Source organism: Copidosoma floridanum, unplaced genomic scaffold, assembly GCF_036245765.1.
Source record: "Copidosoma floridanum isolate Cflo_tuat_1 unplaced genomic scaffold, Cflo_Japanese_pri ptg000009l, whole genome shotgun sequence".
Taxonomy (NCBI): Eukaryota; Metazoa; Arthropoda; class Insecta; order Hymenoptera; family Encyrtidae; genus Copidosoma; species Copidosoma floridanum.
In genome coordinates this window covers 8,452,263-8,473,914 of record NW_028321886.1, presented here as the reverse complement: position 1 = coordinate 8,473,914, position 21,652 = coordinate 8,452,263, and the positions used below count along the sequence as shown (strand labels likewise).

The 21,652-nt window shown below is 33.5% G+C and overlaps 6 protein-coding genes across 14 annotated transcripts; 4 read left to right on the top strand and 2 right to left on the bottom strand.

Moving 5' to 3' along the window:
- The first annotated feature begins 262 nt into the window (after positions 1–262).
- puml (pummelig) lies at positions 263–5,418 on the top strand. Of its 3 annotated transcripts, XM_014361839.2 has the most exons (8): positions 263–290; positions 1,655–1,920; positions 2,805–2,881; positions 3,211–3,417; positions 3,491–3,820; positions 3,908–4,025; positions 4,101–4,287; positions 4,471–5,418. In XM_014361839.2, exons 2-8 carry the CDS (start codon positions 1,883–1,885, stop codon positions 4,699–4,701), a joined length of 1,188 nt encoding a protein of 395 aa, XP_014217325.2. In that variant the 5' UTR covers positions 263–290; positions 1,655–1,882; the 3' UTR covers positions 4,702–5,418. The 3 variants fall into 3 exon arrangements, with proteins under 3 accessions (XP_014217325.2, XP_014217328.2, XP_014217327.2); XM_014361842.2 differs by lacking the exons at positions 263–290; positions 1,655–1,920 and adding an exon at positions 2,355–2,453; XM_014361841.2 differs by lacking the exons at positions 263–290; positions 1,655–1,920 and adding an exon at positions 2,355–2,553.
- Positions 5,419–5,997: 579 nt separating this feature from the next.
- Positions 5,998–9,585, top strand: dpa (disc proliferation abnormal). Its single transcript, XM_014361837.2, has 8 exons — positions 5,998–6,402; positions 6,490–6,803; positions 6,869–7,767; positions 7,841–8,163; positions 8,242–8,519; positions 8,606–9,006; positions 9,069–9,276; positions 9,351–9,585. Exons 1-8 carry the CDS (start codon positions 6,249–6,251, stop codon positions 9,456–9,458), a joined length of 2,685 nt encoding a protein of 894 aa, XP_014217323.2. The 5' UTR covers positions 5,998–6,248; the 3' UTR covers positions 9,459–9,585.
- A 163-nt stretch (positions 9,586–9,748) lies between these two features.
- Positions 9,749–14,076, bottom strand: Sec3 (exocyst complex component Sec3). 5 transcript variants are annotated; one of them, XM_089589393.1, is made up of 11 exons: positions 12,818–14,076; positions 12,609–12,749; positions 12,307–12,534; positions 11,984–12,220; positions 11,628–11,913; positions 11,312–11,508; positions 11,024–11,235; positions 10,591–10,955; positions 10,368–10,513; positions 10,111–10,305; positions 9,749–10,050 (listed from the first exon to the last, which is right to left on the bottom strand). In XM_089589393.1, the coding sequence occupies exons 1-11, from the start codon at positions 13,304–13,306 to the stop codon at positions 9,898–9,900; spliced, it is 2,649 nt and encodes an 882-aa protein (XP_089445519.1). In that variant the 5' UTR covers positions 13,307–14,076; the 3' UTR covers positions 9,749–9,897. The 5 variants fall into 5 exon arrangements, with proteins under 5 accessions (XP_089445519.1, XP_089445518.1, XP_089445517.1 ...); XM_089589392.1 differs by having other exon boundaries at positions 11,300–11,550; positions 12,609–12,774; positions 12,855–14,076; XM_089589391.1 differs by having other exon boundaries at positions 11,300–11,550; positions 12,609–12,772; positions 12,859–14,076.
- On the top strand, positions 13,821–17,460 carry LOC106645867 (WD repeat-containing protein CG11141). Of its 2 annotated transcripts, XM_014361825.2 has the most exons (8): positions 13,821–14,027; positions 14,112–14,480; positions 14,552–14,707; positions 14,806–14,937; positions 14,996–15,156; positions 15,233–15,675; positions 15,748–15,907; positions 16,202–17,460. In XM_014361825.2, exons 2-8 carry the CDS (start codon positions 14,256–14,258, stop codon positions 16,956–16,958), a joined length of 2,034 nt encoding a protein of 677 aa, XP_014217311.2. In that variant the 5' UTR covers positions 13,821–14,027; positions 14,112–14,255; the 3' UTR covers positions 16,959–17,460. The 2 variants fall into 2 exon arrangements, with proteins under 2 accessions (XP_014217311.2, XP_089445521.1); XM_089589395.1 differs by lacking the exons at positions 13,821–14,027; positions 14,112–14,480 and having other exon boundaries at positions 14,646–14,707; positions 14,810–14,937.
- Positions 17,461–17,530: 70 nt separating this feature from the next.
- Positions 17,531–19,168, bottom strand: LOC106645880 (protein IMPACT-like). Of its 2 annotated transcripts, none has more exons than XM_089589588.1 (6): positions 18,938–19,168; positions 18,772–18,865; positions 18,468–18,709; positions 18,167–18,409; positions 17,926–18,085; positions 17,531–17,831 (listed from the first exon to the last, which is right to left on the bottom strand). In XM_089589588.1, exons 2-6 carry the CDS (start codon positions 18,790–18,792, stop codon positions 17,688–17,690), a joined length of 810 nt encoding a protein of 269 aa, XP_089445714.1. In that variant the 5' UTR covers positions 18,793–18,865; positions 18,938–19,168; the 3' UTR covers positions 17,531–17,687. The 2 variants fall into 2 exon arrangements, with proteins under 2 accessions (XP_089445714.1, XP_089445715.1); XM_089589589.1 differs by having other exon boundaries at positions 17,754–17,806; positions 18,936–19,168.
- A 158-nt stretch (positions 19,169–19,326) lies between these two features.
- Positions 19,327–21,636, top strand: Rbbp5 (retinoblastoma binding protein 5). The gene is made up of 7 exons (XM_014361846.2): positions 19,327–19,527; positions 19,600–19,625; positions 19,722–19,894; positions 19,965–20,193; positions 20,265–20,720; positions 20,792–21,197; positions 21,281–21,636. The coding sequence occupies exons 1-7, from the start codon at positions 19,509–19,511 to the stop codon at positions 21,364–21,366; spliced, it is 1,395 nt and encodes a 464-aa protein (XP_014217332.1). The 5' UTR covers positions 19,327–19,508; the 3' UTR covers positions 21,367–21,636.
- The last annotated feature ends 16 nt before the right edge of the window (positions 21,637–21,652 follow it).

Sequence of the window (21,652 nt, the reverse complement as noted above, 5' to 3'; positions counted from 1 at the left end):
TTTTTTTTTATGGTGTGGCGCGCGCACATTTTTCCCCCTCTTGCTCATATTATATATTTATGTATGGGAAGCCATCCTTGTCTTTCTCGCGGTGACGGGGAGAGAGCGCATCACTTTCGCGATTTTCGCTTTTTTTCGGAGCACGAAGGGGTGCGCGGAGTATCCCATCAGACCCCAGAAGATGAACGAGATATACTTATTATGTTGGTGTGTACGTATACCGACACAAGTATATACTTACGAGTAATTTAATTAAAAGTATAATATATAATTATGATGAGTTATCTCTTGTAAGTACACAATTTGAGAATATTAATAAATAATAAGTTGATGTGATCTACCTCTTGCAAAAAAAAAAAAAAAAAAAAAAAAAATCATTTGCCAAGAGATATTGGATCCTTATAAATTTAGTTTGAATATACTGATGTACTGTTAATCTAAAAAATCGAATAAAATCTGGGCACTTTGACTTTGTGTGTTACGCCGATTGCGAAGAACCGCTCTGACCGGTGAAAGCCAAGTGCCGGTGTTTGATTTGTTTTATTTGCGTTTGTGTATGTAAAATACGTCGATTTATGTGTACTTGATATCATATTAATAGTATAGTCGCAATAAGAATTAAGACTTGAAATGGTTCAAGTTCGAGGTTTGACGGTTTGAGTAATACGTAGCATATATACACATCGGTGTGCTAGAATAGTTTGAAACTTATTTTGCATGTTTTAACTAATTTTTTTTAATGCGATCTCCCAAATTTGTTCATTGGTTCCCGTAAAATATGAGTACTTACTTCTTGGTAGTAGTAGTGGTATTTATTTAAACTTACTTTCTTCTTAAATCATGATCATGTACATACCTTTGATTGATTAAAATTTTAAACAATTTTCTGGTGCTATGCATGTGTCGATATAAATGTATAATATTGATTTACGAAGGCTAATCACTCAATGAATTTTTTTAATTTAATGGACTTCTATTAAAACTCACTATAACTTTAGATATAAATATTAAAACTAGGTGCATATATTATATTTTGTATACTTGCATTTAATGTTTTGCTGCTTCAACTGTAAGAATCTAGTAACGTTAAGTTAATGCATAAAAAATGGGAATTAAATTTAAAGTCATGCAGAACGCGTAAACGACAGTTGATAATGTTGCTCTCTTAGTAGTACATTGCAGCATTGATCGCGAACAAACCCATCAAGTTTCATTTCATTGTTATTGTTATATACGTAAACTATAACCCTGACTTCATACCAATACGATATAAATAAAAGCAAATCAGAAATACTCAATTACGAATGTAGCAAATAATTTTTATTTTACAATCACGACACTACCAACAATCAAATGGTCGTTTACACGTAATGCCATTTATACCGACGTCCCATAAAAGCAAACTGAGATGTGCGGAAGCGGTCACATGCGTGAGAATGAGAGAGGTGTATTTCGTGCATCTTTCTCCCTCTACACTCTACAGTCTTTCCTTTCCGTATGTACTTATGCATTTTAAGTGCACTTTTTCAAAAATCTTGAAAAGTTGAATAGTTCGGTAGTACGGAATCCATAGACCGTTGCGTGTTGCTTGTTGTACTCTATCATTTCATGATGTTATTGTAAGTTGTATACTTAGCAAAACTTACTTCTACAGCTTCCATGAGCGCTGTTGTTGTACTTAGGTATACTCTGTACGATGTGTTGTGGTGTTGTGCTCCGAAACGACGACGATACATTTCAAACTGTGCATCGATGTTCAGTAGAACTTCGACTTGAGAAAAGTCTGACGTGTCAAGAAGTAAAACCGTAATTTAAAAATTAAAAATACCTTTTAAAAGTCAAAAGCTTGCAAGTACAGTGTATTGGAGAACAAAAAAAATCAATGGCAGAGAACAGTGAGATCGTACTCAAATCTGACAGGTTAGTGCATAACAATATTTATATGTAGAAAAGCACCCAAAACAAAACCCTGCACCGTACGTGGAACACACCTACATCATCCTAATGTAAAATATAGAATTTGTGCATACAGGAAGCTCAATGTAGGTGTGTAACTTTATGTGTATTTTTTTATTCCATTTTCTTTTATTGTTGTCAGAATGACACGATGATGATTAAGTATTTTTAATTATTCGATGAATCAGCTTTTTTGGTTAATTAAGCGCTCTTTTTGCTACGATACGCGACTACTGCGACGAGCAACAAAATTTGGCTATATAGTTATCGTCGTGTTTATGCCGTTTGACACTTTTCGTCGTTTCCATATCTATTTATAAAACAAAAATATAACAATATGCTAATAAGGCAATGGCACCACGCGCAAAACAACAGTTTTTACTGTCAAACGCTGACATGTGCACGTTTGTACAAATTGGCATTTTGACCTTCACACTTTTTCGAGTTTGAAATTTTCGGATTCTACAAGTTTTTTGCTCCAAACTCTTATTGTCATTGTAAATCGTAAAATGTTGGAAGAATTTCTCATGTTGATGCAATTCGCGATTCGCAGTAACGTTTAGTGATTTGAGTACACTTTTAATAGTTATCTTGATGGTATCCTTAAGCTGCTTCATTCAATTTTTAATATTACTTTTTATTCATTATCAGCATTTATTATTAACAGAAAAAATCGTTTATTCCAATAGAAAACAGTAAAACTTATATATCTTTCTCAAGTAATGACATATAGATAAAAACACTTATACAACTATTGCCTAATCATATGCAAGATTTTTTAAACAGTAATTAGTTTTGTTTCACTTAATTCAATATCTTTAACCTGCATGAATTTTATTGTTTTTCAGTTGGTTTTGGGGATGGTTTAGTTGGTCAGGCTCCTCTTCAACAATGTTGAGAACAATAGAAAAAAAGATTCTCTCACGTGAGTACTTGATCTGATCATAATGTATATAATTCCTTTGTTTAACTACCGCTATTTAACTGCAGGGGGCAATCGTTATAGATTTGTTTGTAACTCAATATGATGTTACAAAATGTGCTCTATTGATAACAATTTTCAAGGAAATGCTGTAGATAAGAATACATTGTCTATGATGCTTTTGTTTCTATCTACACAGCAAAGCATTAACCGTTTTTTGCGATTTAGTTAAATAAAATATGAAATCATTTTTTTTTTTTTTTTTTTTTTTTTTTTTCAAGTGCTAAAAAAGATAAAACCTTTATTTCAACAAACACTAAAAAAATTTACAGATCTTAAAACAGCCTATAGAGGTTGGTACGTTGATATTGGACCAGTTGTTGGGGCTGCAGATAAAATATGGACTATATCTCTCAATGAAGAATCCCCTAATACACCACTTGTCTTATTACATGGTCTTGGAGCTGGAGTAGCCTTATGGGTTTTAAATCTTGACTCTTTGGCTAAACAAAGACCTGTTTATGCCATAGATTTATTAGGTGAATTAGTATAATTTCTTTTACTGTGTTACAGTTTTTTACATATTTTTACGTTTTTTTTTTTTATTTATAGGATTTGGTAGAAGTAGCCGACCAGTCTTTAGTAATAAAGCTGAAGAAACTGAAAGTCAACTGGTCAAATCAGTAGAAGAATGGAGGAAAGAAATGCAATTGGAAAAATTCGTTTTATTAGGCCATTCAATGGGAGGCTTTTTAGCAGCTTCATATGCTATTAAACATCCAGATAAGGTCAAGCACCTGATTCTTGCTGATCCATGGGGTGTCCCAGAAAAACCCAGTGAAGTTACAAACCAAAGACGTGTACCAATTGTGATAAAAGCTTTAGCATACATGTTACAACCTTTAAATCCATTGTGGGCCGTGAGGTTTGCAGGGCCATTGGGTAATATTAAACTACAGTTTCAATAAAATTATTTTAATTTTGATTAAAAAAGAAAAAAAAAAAATGTTGAGTAAAAAACTATTTTAGGCCAGTGGCTTATTGAAACAACACGACCCGACATAGTCAAGAAGTTTGGTACAGTTTTGAATGACGATCCTAGCATTATTTCACAATATATACATCAGTGTAACGTGCAAACGCCGTCGTAAGTATCGTATGCCCATTTTAATAAAAAAAAATTATTTTTAATACAAACTTGATTTCTTCGTTTGTTTCACAGAGGAGAGAGTGCATTTCATGCAATGATGCAGGGTTTTGGATGGGCTAAGAATCCAATAATTAAAAGGATAGACCAATTGAGGAAGGAAGTTCCCATAACTTTAATATATGGAAGCAGATCGTGGGTCGATAATTCAGCAAGTGAGACAATAAAAGAAATAAGGTCGGCTTCCTATGTTGATGTACAGGTAAATTTTATGCAATATAATTAATAATCGGTCATTTCATCAAAAAGTATTTAAAGCCTTCAGTATTAATGATTTATTTTATACATTGATGGGCACGTTAGTAAATAAATACTTATTATTATCTTAAGCTAACATAGTTAACGCGTTAAGAAAATTATTTTATACATGAAATGTATTTTGCAGATTATAAGTGGTGCGGGACATCACGTTTACCTAGACAAAAGTGACATTTTTAATAAGTATGTGCTAGAAGCATGTTCACTGAGTGATAAAAATATTAAACTAACTAATTTAATGAATACAAAACAAGAGTTAAATATAAAAAATGATCAATCAACAGAGAGTGAAGAAGATACTGATCAGAAAAAATATTCTGATAAGATAGTTGACACGGACAGATCAAGATCAAGCTAAAAGTTAGTGTAAATGATAATTTGTATGTTTTTTAAAGTATTGTAAATGGAAAAAAATAGTTATCTAAGAATTAACTATTGCACATCAAGTATTCCAAAAATAAACTTTAGTTACTATGTTTCGATTTAAAAATGTAGATAAAGAAAAATATGTCAAATGATCACCCAAGTTGTATGTGTTGACATACACTATTTATTTATTTATTTCTATTTGTAGCGTTTTAAATGATTGATTATATTTTTTTATCAAAACTAAGTTAAAAATACATTGTGTTGAAGTAGTTGTAAAAATAAATTTCACAACTATATAATATTAAATTTTTTACGCAGTTAAAACGATATTTGACAGAAAGAATATTCGTATGTCTGCAAAGTTTGTTCATTTTTTTCGTTATGTGTTGATGTAAAAAATACTTGAAGCATGTAAACTACTAGGTTTTGTAGTCATAGTTTGAATGATTAAAGATACCCACTGGCAATTCATTATTTACTTTGCTTTGTTAAATAATTTAATATTTTTACGAGCTGTAGTCACAAATGGCCCATCATATGACTACCAAAAGTATTATTCGAAAGTTATTTATACTGATGAAAATTAATTTTTGAAATAAATGGATAACCTATTGTTGATAAAAAAAAGTTGTTAAATTATGTTTTAGTAAAAAATCCACCCCAGCACCTTTGAAAATTTTTGTATGTAAGCTGTGGAAAGTATTCGTTGTATTGTAAAAAAAAAAAAAAAAAAAAAAAAATCATAAAAATTATTCACGACTAATTCATTATTCCCCAGCCCGTTGTTGACTAGTTACAGAGTATTTAGGTAGATCGAATCTGTTAATTGTAAAAAAAAAAAAATTTCCAATTAGTTTCGAGTAAACAATTTTTATTTTACTCGGAAGTTTAGAATTACGCGCCAGAGAAGAGAGAGAGGGTGTATTCCGCAAATGCTGCCAGCAGTTAAGTTACGTAGGTCGTGGTAACGCCGCATGGTCGGGCGGCGCTAGCGTCAACCTGTACTAACTGTCGGTGGGTTCCGCATGTCAACAAACTTCGATATTTTTTACTGTTTTCGCTCCCATGCCATCTGATATTTCGGAGTTTGTTGACATGCGGAACCCACCGACAGTTAGTACAGGTTGACGCTAGCGCCGCCCGACCATGCGGCGTTACCACGACCTACGTAACTTAAAACTGCTGGCAGCATTTGCGGAATACACCCAGAGTCCTCTCTGCCGGCTCCGGGCAGTTCCGAACTAAACACGTGTTTGGGCGGGAAAAGTATACTCTCTTCCAGAACGTCCACAGCAGACAAAAGAAAAGCCCGTCGCTTGTGCGACACATGAGCTAAAAAGTATACTATTAGGTATACCTACTTATTGGAGGACGAATAATCATAAATATCCTATCGTGTTGTTGGTGCAGTATCAGTCACTTTACGTGGACATACTTTATTTGAAAAAGTAGCGTTTTTCTTTAAAATTCCTAACCTTATATCCACGTAATTACGTGGATTTGGTGCGAATAGACACAGCGTTAAGTGTCGGCAAAATGTCGAGCCCCATGCAGTCTCCACGAACACCGACAAGAAGTACCAGGCAGGCGGTCCAAAGATCATCTCCGAGCGTCCGGAGTTCGCCCAGACTACGCAACACCAACGCTGGTTCGTCGCCTAGGCAAAATGGCACACCAGGCAATAGACGAGGTAGGTACACCTATTTGCATTATAACAACAAATCAGCGTATAATTGTTGGTACATCTGATGACCGAGATAATTTGCTTGTTGGAAAGGAACTGTCAATGGATCCACCGACACCCCTATGCGTTGGGGAAATAATCGCAACAGAAATGAAGAGTTGATCGCCGCTTCATCGGAGGGCCCGTCATCCGCGGCTCCGGCTTCGTCACCCAACCGGCTGCTCATGACAAGTCCCATTCCTCAGGGACTGACGGAAATCGATTTGTCCTCGCCTTTGAATTATGGGACACCGAGTTCCATGGGCTCCGTCCGCACACCTAGAAGTGGAATCAGAGGGACTCCGAGACGTCTGAGGCTTGACATCAGAGGTGACAAGAGAATGCGGCAGTTCAACATTGGCGAGCCTGTAAGTTGATGAAGATCATACAGCTTAAATTTGTTGAATAATAATCCACCATTACTTGTCTCCAGATTCCAGAAGAAGGAGCTGCTGCACAGTCGTCTGAAAGTGAAAACTTGGCGGGTCCCCAGCTTGTTATATGGGGAACGAATGTTAATGTTAACCGCTGCAAGGACCAGTTCAAGAGATTTATCCAGAGGTTTATCGATCCAGGAGCAGAAAACGATGAACTGCCAGAAAGCATGAACGTTACTGAACCCCTTTACATGCAGCATCTCAATGATATCCATACTCTAGAAGAATTATTTTTAAACATCAACTGTCAGCATCTGAAAGACTTTGATGAACAATTGTACAAACAGCTCATCTCTTACCCTCAGGAAGTTATACCGACAATGGACATGGCTGTGAATGAAATGTTCTTTGAAAAGTTTCCAGCTGCTGTTTTAGATCATCAAATACAAGTCAGGCCCTACAATGTTGCTCAAACTAAAAGCATGCGCAATCTGAATCCTGAAGACATCGATCAATTGATTACTATCAATGGAATGGTCATTAGAACTTCAAATATAATTCCTGAAATGAGGGAGGCTTTCTTCAAATGTATCGTGTGTAATTTGACGACTATGGTGGAAATCGATAGGGGTCGTATCAGTGAACCAACAGTTTGCACTAATTGCAACAATAACTACTGTTTTTCTTTGATCCACAATCTCAGTCACTATACAGATAAACAAATGATCAAGTTGCAAGAATCGCCTGATGATATGCCTGCGGGAGAGACACCACACACAATTGTACTCTATGCTCACAACGATTTGGTTGATAAAGTCTCTGCTGGTGATAGAGTTTCTGTAACCGGAATTTTTAGATCCCAGACCATTCAAATTAATCCAAGAGCTTCTACAATACTTGCCGTGTATAAAACTCACATTGATGTTGTCCATTTTAGAAAACACGATTCCAAAAAGTAAGAAAACCTTTTTACTTTTATTAACTTAGAAATAAAAAATTTTCTTAACTTTGAAATAATTTCACTACAGGCTGTATGATGTTACTGAAGACAGTGAACATAACTTCCCGCCGGAGAGACTTGAACTTATCAGGTCATTATCAATGAAAAAAGACGTATATGAAAGACTTGCAAGAAATATTGCACCCAGTATTTATGAAAATCTTGACATTAAGAAGGGCATTTTGTTGCAATTGTTTGGAGGAACCAAAAAAACTCATCACGTTTCTGGCAGGACTCATTTTAGATCTGAAATTAATATTTTACTTTGCGGTGATCCTGGCACAAGTAAATCTCAATTGTTACAGTTTGTTTTCAATCTAGTTCCTCGTTCTCAGTACAGTAGTGGAAAAGGTAAGTGCTAATATTTAATTTTTCTACAATTTTTTATAGAGGTTTCTCGAAATTCATTCTAGGGTTCTTTTTCTTCAGGTTCTAGTGCCGTTGGTTTGACGGCTTACGTGACAAAAGATCCCGAAACTCGACAATTGGTTTTACAAACTGGAGCACTTGTACTTGCTGACAATGGTATTTGTTGCATCGATGAATTTGATAAAATGAATGACAGTACAAGGTCTGTTCTTCACGAGGTCATGGAACAACAAACTCTGAGTATTGCCAAGGCTGGAATTATTTGCCAGTTGAATGCTAGAACAAGCGTTTTAGCAGCCGCAAATCCTGTAGAATCTCAGTGGGATTGCAGAAAAACTGTAAAAAAAAATTTACTTTAAAAATATTTACGTTCATAATCGCGGTTAACCATAAATTTTACCTGTAATATTATTATTTTTTCCAGGTAATTGAAAACATAATGCTCCCTCCCACACTTATTTCCCGTTTCGATTTAATCTTTTTAATGTTGGATCCGCAAGACGAACGGTTTGACATGAGATTGGGTCGTCATTTAGTAACTTTGTTTTATGAAAATGAGATAGAGGAAGTGGATGATTTAATTGATATGAGCATATTACGTGATTATATTGCTTATGCGAAAGAACACTGTCATCCAGTTCTTAGCGAAGAAGCTCAGCAAAGGCTGGTCCAAGCTTATGTTGACATGCGGCGCGTTGGAAGCGGTCATGGGCAAATCACTGCTTATCCCCGTCAACTCGAATCGCTCATTCGTCTTGCCGAAGCTCATGCCAAAATTCGACTCAGTAACAAAGTCGAGATGAAAGATGTAGAAGAAGCGTGGAGGTAACATAGTGATTTTAATTGATTCTAAATATTGTTTTTAAATCATTTAAAATAATTCGCAGACTGCATCGTGAAGCTTTAAAACAATCGGCGACTGATCCTCTTACGGGCAAGATCGATGTCAATATCCTGACAACTGGTCTATCCGTATCTGCTAAGCAACGAATGGCTCAATTAAGAGATTCATTGAAAAAGTTGATTGACTCAAAAAAGGTTGCTACTATTAATTATCAAAAATTGTTTAGTGATTTTAGAGATGCCAGTGATATTGTAAGTAAAATTTATAGAATCCAAATTACTAATTTTGATTTTTCATTTAATAATAATTGAATTATTTTTTTTAGTATATAACTCGAGACATGTTTGAAGATACCCTTAAAATGTTAGTGGATGACGAACAAATACGAATCAAGAGTAAAAATACTATTGTAATTTGTTCACATACCACCTAAGAAAAACGAAAAAGTGCCTTATAAATTTATATTAAAATTTTTGTAATTTCTATTTTCACTTTTATACAAATTCTTTGTCACATTGTCCCTATACCATATCAAATCTGAAGCATAATTTTGTTATTAACTTTTTTTTAAATAATCTATTGCATGATTATCCCGTTAGAAAAAAGTGAAAAAATAAAGATATCGTTAAACGTTAATTTAGTTGAAAATTTAAAATTTAATTTTATTTCCTTACTTGAACAAATAACTTATATGTACATATACACGATCGCGAGTCTGTACAATCTGATATAAATGATGGCGCTCTCATGCATTGATCAAGCATAACATTCTTTTAAAAAAAAGTTTTAATTACGTTATAAAAATATCGTTTATTTTCATAATTATGCTCAATAATTAACGATTAATATATGTTTATTAAAATCTTCATCCGTTAATGAGATTGCGCAATTTCAGAGAAAAATTCTAATATATTTTGAATGGAAAATTCTAAAGTAACGTTACTATCAGGGTAACATCGTTGAATAAGCTCTTCGATATGTTTATACTGGGTGATGAATTCACCCTGCATTTCTCGCCACACGACCTGCAGTTCAAATATTTATGTTATTAATTGTTTTTGTTTTATGTTTAACATCGAGTTTACCTGCAAAAGGTTTTCTTCTTCGCACAAATGTTTTTCCACTTTTCGGTATAAATTTTCAAGACCCTTTTTAACTTCTCTGGCAGGATATTCCTTAACTACTTTTCGCAACTCTTGTCTACTGAAAGCCATTTGATAGCTGATTTCCGACTCCTTTACACCAGCTCCAACTTTCGCTTGGATGCCATCAAAGAAAAACTATGACAACAAGCAACAAATTACTTAAAAAATAAATGTCACGTGATTTGTGTTTAGCTTACATTTAATTTTTCTAAAGGTCTTCCAAAATAACGGGTAACATAAGCTCTTAGAGCGTCTTGATATTTTTGTTTTGCTTCCTTGCGTTCGTGATCCAGAACCGAAATCTTTAATTGAGATAAAAGGTCGTGCAAGTGATGAAAATTTTCTGCACAAAATATAAAATTTTCTAGAATTATACAAAAATTCAATTTAAATATGTTGCTCGAAAAATACGTGCTATACCCATTTTTATGACTTCGGTTGGCGTCTTATGATGTTCGGTACTGTGAACAACGATCGCCTCAAACATGGTGCTTATCAACTTGGTGTACCATTTTTCCAAATCTACTTTTCTATCGGAATTTTTGAAGATATTTTCAGCTGTCCTCGCAAAAGGACCAAAATTTTCGACGTACGGTAAAATACCACATTTGTTTCGCCGATTGACTTTAGTATCGAGAATAGATTGTTGTTGCATTTGCATGAATTTGTCAAAGGCTCGCTTTGCTTGCACGAGAGCCGAAGCAAAAGTCATGGATAAAAATGATCCGGTATCTTGAGCTGACATGACGTGCTGAGACAAACGCACCAATACGTACATGCACCAACTGTGAAGAGAAACAAAATTCACAATATACTTTATGGTTCTTTTGACTGGGAATTTTTGTCAACTCACAATGTATCTATTTTTTCAAGAAAAGTTATGAAACTGTTCAGTTCTGTTTCTAAAGTCGGAAATATAGCGGCCATTGTAGCCCGAACTTGTTCGTTAACTTGACGTTCTAATTTCGTAATGTCGTTCATGTTAGCTGAACCAGGACTAAATGCTACATTGTGGTCTTCTCCGCTATTTCCACTGCTGCAGCTGCCCGTTTCATCTTTGATAGTCTGTAGGACGAAATGCACATAAAAATATGTATATATTTTGGGTATGCCAAGCATTGTATGGTACGAAATTTTTTACTTTTGTCGTTGACAAAGTATCGAGATGAAGAAAGGAAGTACAAAAAGCTTGCTCGGCAAGGCAAACTGGTTGCAATTGCGAAAGCACGTTATCTAATACTGAATCCAACAAAGCTCCTTCTCCCTGTGGAGTCCATTGTTCGTAACTAAGAAGGCAAATTGGAGGTATTAATGATGAAATCAATGTTTCCGTATCTCCTTTTGGCAATGCTCCGCTCATTGATTTGCTCATTAGGTGGGCTGAATAAAAATGTATAGAACGTGTATCAGCTTGCTAGCTTTCATCGTATTTTTAAAGAAAAAAAATTTTGACTCACGGTGGTGTTGGTGTTGAAGACGCTTGGCAATAAGGCGGTCTTTAGCTTCATCAAAAAAGTATTTGAAATCTCTTTGATACAGAGTACCCATAGTTTTCGTATAAACTTTCGTCAGTTGCGTGAAAGCTTTAGGGTCTAGTGCCCTTAGTAATTTCATGAGTTCAGTATATGGTTCTAATTCTTTTTGTATAGACTGGTGCGTTGATAACTTAAAATCATTTGATGCACTGTCTGACGATGTTGCTGAAGTAATGTTCGACTGTGGCGCTTCACTACTATCATTACCCTGGTTATGAGATGACGAATATTTTTTAACAAATTGTGTTGTGTAAGAAAATTTACAAAAAATTAATTACCAAGTGAATAAATAAATTATTTAGATGTCTAGCCACTAGTAAGGAAAATTTCGCTCTTAATTTGTCCAACTTCTTTCGTTGCTCGGCTACAGCACTTAATTTATCCAAGCCAAGAGGCAAAGGAAAAGAAATTGCTTTCAGCAGATCGGCACCAGCTTCTGCCAATTCATCTTTGTGACCCGGGAGTTCTGCTTCGCTTAAAATTTTTTGATGCTCAGGAGTGACAGTAAGCTGCGTCTAAAAATTCAATGACATCCATAAGTACCTTTGAATATAAACTATCAAATAAAATTATTGTAAAATGAAAGTTTTTTTTTTCTTACAATTACAACTTCTAGCTGCTCTAAAAGTAATCTAGAATTCCGATTGGCAACATGAATAGCTTGATTTTTTTGGGCCACACGATCCATTGCTTCTCTAATTCTTCCCAATGCTTCATCATAAGCAGTTAATTGCGTTTCAACTACAGATGCTTCACTGATTGCTGCTGTAATGCCGTTCATTAACTGAGTCACTTGCGGCTCAGAAGCAAGAACTGATTGTATATTTTCCTAAAAAGTTTTTTTTTCTGTTAATTACAATTTTCTTACAATTTTTTTTTGTAGATGTTGAAATAAAAACCTACACCATCGAGTACAGATAAGTCTTTGGCTAATGTTTCCATGAATAATTCTGCATTTGAAACAGCGTAATAACAGTTTTCCATCAGTGTCGCCAAATCTGTCGTTTCTTTTTCAGTTATTGGTTGATATGAGGTTGATAAAAGGTTTATAGGCGGTTGCATAAAATCTGTAAAAAAAATTTTTTTTAATCAAATACAAACACTGAATTTATACTATGTAAGCAGTAATCATCCAACTTATATGTATATTTACCAGGAGCAATGTTGTCACTAGGAGCGATGCTGGTTTGTTCTACTGACAACCACTCCTTAGGAATATTTTTATACTCAGGCCTTTGAGGCAAACTATAAGAATATGTGCAGAGATTGTGAATAAAGTTTCTTCTTTCCAGTGCATTTGTAGCTGACCACTTATAAATTTTGTCAATGTGTAATTCAAGGTCCATAGAGTCTCCACCAATTCCATCGATTCTGCTGATGTCTGACAAATGCCAGGATTGTTTTTTCTTGAATGGACTTTTATCACTGCTGCTCTTCACCTGATATAAAATCAGAGTCTCTGGGGTATCAGTTGTCGAGACAAGGCAGAGAAAGCTCATCTTTTTCTTTTTGTAGGCCTTGCTGACACGACAGATACTGAGTATCTTTTCGTCGCTGAGGTTGAAAATTTCTCTTTGCAAAAAATTTCTCATTGCCGCCATTATTAGTTAATTTTTTAAACAAACTTCAACAACACTCGTGTAAAAAAATTCTGACAGCAGGACTAAGTCAAATACTGTGATATACTTAATCTAATAAAATAACATTTCAAACTTGACAAACACTTGATTCTATACCCTTCTGCAATTCAGTAGTGGTGGGTAGATTAATAAACTGCAGACAAATACAGTTATACAGTTTATCCAATTGAAGCATATTTTTAAAAAAATATTGTCATACAACTATTTTGGCGTTGAATGTATCAGATATGCCATCAATACACTTGTAAATAAATCGTTTGCCCATGAAGCTTCACTTATCACAAAAAGTTTTGCACCAATTAAATAATAAAAACTAATTTTCGAGACGTTAGTAGATAATTTATTTCTTCTTTCGTAATAGTGCAACTTTTTTCTTGATAACCCTTTCTCTCAAAACGGGACCGCCCTCTGGGGAAACACGGCGAGCGGACTGCGGGAGTAGTGCGGAGGGGGATGGGGGGTGGATAATGGGGATGGCTTGTGCTTGTGTTGTGACGATGTATCAGTAAATCAGTATCATATGTGTGTGTCGTGTTCTCTCTTTTTCTCTCGCGCTTTTAAATATCAAGTTCACCTGTCAGGCTGTCACTGACCAGCAGTGACTCAGTGCTCAATGCTCATACGTTTGTAATGCGGTGTTTTAGTGTTGTTAAGTAATGTTTCTAAGTAAATAAATAAGTAGGTACGTAACAATCAGCAAGCTATGAAGTTTATACATTGATTGAAATTCGTGATTCTCATTTGGTAACCAAAGATAATTGAACAGGTGGTGCTCCAACTTGAGTATTTTTTTGTTATTTGAAAAAAATTTAATGCCAGATACTTTAGCTTTTCCACGGCAAGATGAAATATTTGGCAGATAGTAAAAAATGTTGTAGGATTGAAGATTTGATAGCAACGAATACATAAAATGACGAGCCCATCACGTCAGGAGAGTGGGCCTCTGCAGGAATGGGCCCCACTGACAACATTGTTGCAAAAGCTTCCAGCAAAACTTCAAGTAGGCCTATTCGCGCAAGATATAAATTTCACGTGCATCGACGCTGTGGCCGAGTTTATTGCAATTGGCACTAATCACAATCTTGTGTATTGGTTTGATAGGAAGACTGGGAAACTTGAAACTCTTGCCTGCGAGGTAAGTGGTTCTACATCAATCTCATACCAGTTATTTTGCAAGTTATAAGCATTTAGTATTTTTTTTTTCAGAACTCTGGTAACGGTATCACATGCATTAGAGTCGTATCCACTGTAGAATTCATGGTTGCAGCTGGTCATGATCAAGGAATAATTACCATTTTTCAAATACCAAAGAAAATTCCCGATTCATTACCTGAATCCCTGAAACCAAGTAAAAAGCCACAGGTAATGATAATATTACTTATCATATAATATTACTTTATAAAAGCATAATTTTACACGTAAATGTTGTTCGCTAAACTAATATTGTCCCAACATTTAAGGTAGAAAGATTTAGTATTAAAGGTATGCATAAGGTAACAGTAACGGCTGTGGAATGGTCTAAGAATGGAATGAAGTTATTTAGCGGTGATCAAGACGGTTTCGTTGTTTCAACTGAAATAAATTTTTTTATGGTAAGTCAACAACAATGAAAACTGACTCTTTTTATAATTATTTTTAATTTTAATTTAGCGCTCATTCGAATCCACCGAGCTGTTAAATGAAAAGTATCCAGTAGTGCAACTTAGTTACCAAAACGGGCTGTTATTGATATCTACTTTGTTTAGGACAATTATAGTTGATAATAAGCAGAATAATCAAGTCAAACAAATTGGACAAAAAGAAAGAAAAATGTAATCACATTAGATTACTAATTTAAACAATTTTTGTTTATTATTAAAATCTAAACCAATTACTTAAAATTTTCAGGCTTGGTAAATTTGGGGCTGTTTTTGCGAACAATAAAAATTATGTTGACCCTCCAGTAATTTATGCAACTAGGCCTGGCTTGAGAATTTGGCAAGCAGATAAAACCGGCACTGTTTTAAAAACTCTTATTTTCAAAGGAGCAGTAAAAACAGAACCATCAAGAGTGAATTTATTAAATCCTATACCAGAGAAATCTAAAAAAAGAATTAAAGAAGATGTTAAGTTTGGCATCATAAAACCATTTTCGGATAACTTATTAGTGACCTTTAATCAAGATGTTATTTATCTTTTGAATCCAAATGAAATCACTATAACTTCAGTTGTCACTGATCTTAGAAAAGTAACGGATGTTGCATGCTTTGAAGATGAAATTTTTGTTCTTGAAGGTGAAAGAAATATTTTAAGATTGTCTTGCTATCCCGAAATAGATATTTTAGAAACAGGTATACTTTTAAAAATTAATGTGATATGTGATCAATACCGTTCGCAATTTAAAAAAAATGCTATTATTTTAGTTCCACATGAATCACTAGAACAGATAACACCGATCGCAGAATCAAGTAAGCCAATAGCTTGGGGACTTTCGGATATCACATCAAAATTAAAATCAAGCTCCATTGTTCCTGCCATTCCATTTCATAAAATAAACCCAACAAGTATTATGCAGGCAACGAGGTAATTTTTATTCTGACAAGTCATTTATATTATTTTTTCAACATGATGTTATCTACTCCCTTTTTTAATCTTGATAAATCGAAATAAAAATCAGTGACCCATTAAGTAGAAAAATCTGTCACCAATAGCCAGCAAAACATCTCTACAACATATTGATTAAAAAATTTAAACACTATGTGTATTTATTTTTCACCCTGTTTCAATAGATCGCTGATTCCTACTTAAATTTATCTTTAAAATTAATTTGTGCATTGAATTTACAATTTTTCAAAATGTTTATTTCCTAACCATTAGCATTTTACCACCTATCGTTATTGGATTGGATACAACTTCGATTATAAATGCAGAAGAAGCGGTAGAAGTATGTGTAGAAGCCCCACCAGTTGTTTCAATAGATTTAGATACTCCCCTAGTGACTGATATGGAAGTGTTGAAAAAATCAAACGATTCCGTGAATTTCAAAAGTTCTGCAATAGATCGCAAAGATATTTTTGAAAAAATTAGTCAACAAGATTTTGAAGAAGTTGTTTACACGCCTAAGAGAAGGGAAAAGTTATCATCACATAAAAAAGAAAAAACTCAATCATTGCAGTCAGCAAAATTGATTACAAATAGTGTCATTCCAGCAAATTCTAAACATAGTGATAAAGACTGTGTTTCTATTAGAATCAATGAATTATCTCAAGTTTCTGATAGAACTGAAAGCTTTATTTTAGAAAATGGAAAGAATTATGAAAACATAGAAAAAGCTGTCGAAAACAAAGAAAAGCTGTTGTATAATTATTTAGACTTATCAAAATATGAAGATAAAATAAGAATGTCCAATATAAATTCCCGCGCCTCCGTTGAGTCTCAGTGTATCAATTTTAATCCACGCGCTGTGATACAATCTCAAACTACGTGTAAGAGTGAAAATATTAATGATGAACTAAAAATTGGTGAATCTTCAACGGATAAATTTCAAAATTTATCAGAATACAATAAGAATGATAACTTCGGATCTGATATTAAAGATTCTGCAGCCGAATCTCACTTTAGTGGTAATATTTAGTTTTATTTGTAAGGCTAAATGTTAACACTGTATTTAATTTAAATATTTTATTTTAAGAACTTTCTAAAGAGTTTGTCAAGTCCACGATGCGTGAAGAGAAGAGTGACTGGATATTACTTGGTTAAATGACACTTTTAGCGAATTTGTTGTAAAAAATCTGTACATTGTTTACATATATCATACAATTTTTTTAAACGTAACGTTAAAAGCATGAAAAATATTTCATAAATATTTTTGCAAAAGTGCCTGAGGCAAGAAATCAATTACTTTCTGTTTGCTATGCGGATCGAAATAACCACTTCCTGACCGCAGCAGCACTTTAAATTATATGTATACCATGGCCGGAAGTAGCTATGAAGAAATCTCAGATCGCCCTATTATCACAATCCACGGACGACCTTAGACTTTCTTTACTCAACTACCTAAGTGTATAATAAATACACTATTACTCTTGAATACCTGCGTATGTACATTTTTAATTTTGAAAGAACTGTAAGACATAAATGTGATTTATAGTTTTTATTTTTGAATTATAAAATGTATTAAAAATAAAATTTTTTGTAACTGTTTGCATCAAATGACCCATTGTTTAGTTTCATGCAGTAGTTACATTGTCGTTGATTTTTTTAAATTTCTTAATAAATTTTTTTCTCCCTTTAACAACTTTTATATGTACATGCTTGCGAGGACTTGAACATCCATAGTAACAAGTAATCTAAGGTATTAACATTACTTTTTAGTGATTGGTATCAAATTTGCTGCTGTGAGAACCTGTCTAGCAGCATTATTAATGTGTCTGAAACGGTCTGGTCCCAGATGTATCCCACCATACCATCGTGATACGATTACTACAATGTTTTTAACATTCATAATCTTAAAAAAAAAAAAAAAAAAAAAAAAAAAAAATTTATCAAAGTCTTTAATGAGACCATAATATATTCGACAACTTAATACGAAAATAACTTACCTCTAACAAATGTAACAATCTACTTCCAGCTTGAGTTTCTCCATCATCATCACAGTCATGTATAAAACTATTATTACTTTCATTATATATCCTATATGCAGATATGTTGTGAGTTGCATGCTCAATTTTTTTATTTTCCTTGAGCTTATTAATTACTTGTCTGCAGGTTAAATAATGAGGATAACTATGAAATACTGAAAAAAATGTTATTGAAAATCGATAGTTTACTTTTTACAATTACCTAACTTGTTCAACAGAAAAAACTGTAGCAGCATGGCCTTGAAATGAGCTTTTTCTATCAATCATTGTCTCACCATGAATAATTTCTGGGCATTCAAATAAGCGATATTCATTATCATTTTCAATCGGTATTGGCTTTGAAATTGTGAGATCTTTCAACTGATCTTCCAGTTCTAAAGATGATGAGAATTCCTCTCTTATTTTTTCTATAAATTGAAAAATAACAGTATCCCCAATGTTTGATCTAGAAAAAAAAAGAAATTTAAGTAACAATACTATGAAAATAATTATCAACTACCTACAAGTAAACATCTTCAAGAGCATGACAAAGTTGTTCTTTTTGATTTTTCTTCAAGTGTGGAGCTGAAATCTCAAATGTTGGAGGGGACATGGTAGGATAATCTTCAGGCAGTTTAAAATATAGCTTCACATACAGATTCTTATTACGATTATCAGAGATTTTAATACTATAAGATCTATTTTCTTCATCCTCCGTTTGTAATTCATCACCATAAATTGCTGTCAAGGTTTCTATCTCTTCAATCTGAAAAACATAGGTGTCAATGATATTACAAATTGCGATTTCATTTTCGGATAATCACTTACTTGTTTAGTTAGATCATCCATTTGAGACGAAAACAATAGTTATTTGGACGTTAAGAATTTTTGATACCAAATAAGGTAATGTAAGTTGAGGAACCTATGACATAAATTAATCAGTACCAGTGCACATTATTAAACAAACAATAATTTAACAGAAAAATATTTACACGATTTTCCAACATTAGCCTTGAAGCTTAAAACAGTTTTTGGTATATTTGAATTTCAAACAATCTTAAAGAGAAATTTATTTTCTACCCTTGAAACTGTTTTCCATCTCTTCAAAATACAGTACTTATTCCATTCATATTGGTCGTCTTCATCTTACAATCGTTTAATCTAATCGTCGAATCGTCCCTCACTGATACACAAAAATAAACATCAGATGTTTATCAAGGTCCATTTTTACACTGAATTGAGAACCAGCGTCAAAGCTTGCAAAGTTCTTGACACTCGTCTTAGGTAACGTAATCATGAAAATGGGCCCTAATTAATGCTCTATACGCGCTTCAACTTTCAGTTTTATTATTGTTTTTGTTTTCGTAAACAAAAAGCAGTCAAGTTGTTTGGTGTAAATTATACTTAAACACTCAGTGGATTATTGGTTACAAAAGTTTAAAATTCATAAAAAATTTTACGAGATTGTAGTCAATCGATGACACAAAATTATTGTTGAACCTTTTATGATTTAGCATACTTAGTAGGTTACACCAGTCTTACAAGTGTTAACTGACCTATAAATAATGAATCTTGAATTATTAGGTAAGTAAATTGTTTTTGTTTTAATCCGATTTTTACTTACTATTAAAATATTCTAAAAATATTTTTTTACAGAATCTTTTGGCCAGAATTATCCAGAAGTACGAGCTCTATATTTAAATTATGCACAATCAAAATGTCACAAAAAAAAATTATTCATAAAATTTACCTTTTTTTTTTTTTTTTTTTTTTTTAAGGAATTCGATGGAACGTTAGATTGCATTTCACTTGCTGTTACATGTACATTTAATAAGCGTGGAACATTGTTAGCTGTAGGTTGTAATGATGGAAGAATTGTAATTTGGGATTTTTTGACAAGAGGTATTGCAAAAATTATTAGTGCACACGTTCATCCAGTATGTTCACTGAGGTAAAAAATTTTTTTTTTAATATTTCCTGTTTTCATCAAAATTAATTAATAAAACGTATTCTCTCACTAGTTGGTCTAGACATGGTCATAAATTACTCAGTGCTTCAACTGACAATAATGTATGTATATGGGATGTGCTGAATGGCGAGTGTGAACAAAAGTACAGATTTCCTTCTCCCATTTTAAAAGTACAGTTTCATCCAAGAAATTCGACAAAATTTTTAGTTTGCCCTGTCAGACATGCTGCTGTTTCTGTGGATATTCAGGGTGGGCATCATGTTATTCCTCTAGATCAAGATGTAAGGTTAAACTGATTTTTTTTTAAATTTACTTATTCACGTAAAAGTATGATATAAACTAAAATTTCTAGAGTGACTTAAATATCGTTGCATCATTCAATAGAAGAGGGGATTATATTTTTACTGGTAACGGAAAAGGGAGAATTTTAGTTCTTGATGTAGAGTCTTGTTCTGTGAAAGCATCTTTTAAAATATCACAGGGAACAGCCAGCAATACAGCTGTTAAAAGTATAGAGTTTGCTAGAAGAGGCTCTTACTTTTTAGTGAATACTGCAGACAGAGTTATAAGGGTTTATGATAGTGCAGAAGTTTTAACTTGTGGAATTGATGGACAGCCAGAACCAATTCAAAAACTTCAAGATCTTGTCAATAAAACAACTTGGAAAAAGTGTTGCTTTTCAGGAGATGGGGAATATGTTTGTGCTGGTTCAGCCAGGCAGCATGCTTTGTACATTTGGGAAAAAAGTGTTGGTAATTTGCAAAAAATTTTACACGGCACGAAAGGGGAACTTTTACTTGACGTTGTGGTAATTACATTTTAATTGATGTATGATTTTTAACACACTAATTGATAATTAATGCAATGTTTTGTTTATAGTGGCATCCAGTAAGACCAATCATTGCTTCGATATCATCAGGAGTTGTTTCAATCTGGGCACAAAATCAAGTAGAAAATTGGTCAGCTTTTGCTCCAGATTTCAAAGAACTTGATGAAAATGTTGAGTACGAAGAGAGAGAAAGCGAATTTGATATAAGTGATGAAGACAAATCTGTGGTCCAAGGTGAAGAAGCACAAGACGAAGAAATTGAAGTAGATGTACAAGCTATTGAAAGGGTGGCAGCTTTCTGTAGTTCAGATGAAGAGATTGAAGGCCAAGAATCTTTACAATTTTTACCAATCGCTCCAGAAGTTGAAGAAAATGAGGAAGCACCGACCTCTCATGAAATTCCTGCAAAGAAATTTAAACATTACGAGATTGATTTGAAAGGAGCACCTACAGATGGTAATTTTCTTAATGATTCCAAATCTAATTTTACTAATATGTTTATGAAGCGCAGTAAAATGTACAATTTTTGTTTTATTCAGCACTTCATCCTATGTTTAACAAAGGTAAAGATAAGCCAGCTGCCAAAAAAGGTCGACCACGACTGGAGCATCGAAAAGGAAAGTAAAAATTATAATTGTAAATAATTTGACGAATCATGAAGCTTCTTGGTTCTGATAATTTTGTAATTTGTAAACTCCTAGGTGTGAGTTTTTAAAATATATATGTGAATTATTTTAAAAACAGTGTAAAAGTTAGCAACTGAAATTACACGAGTACAAGACTTAAATTAATATTTATGATTATACGATTACGTATTTCATCTTGTAAAAAATTTATTGTACACCTAGGCATGAAAAATTGTACCTAATTCGTTTTTCATAAAAACAAAAAGTTATTCCACTCGAAGTAGT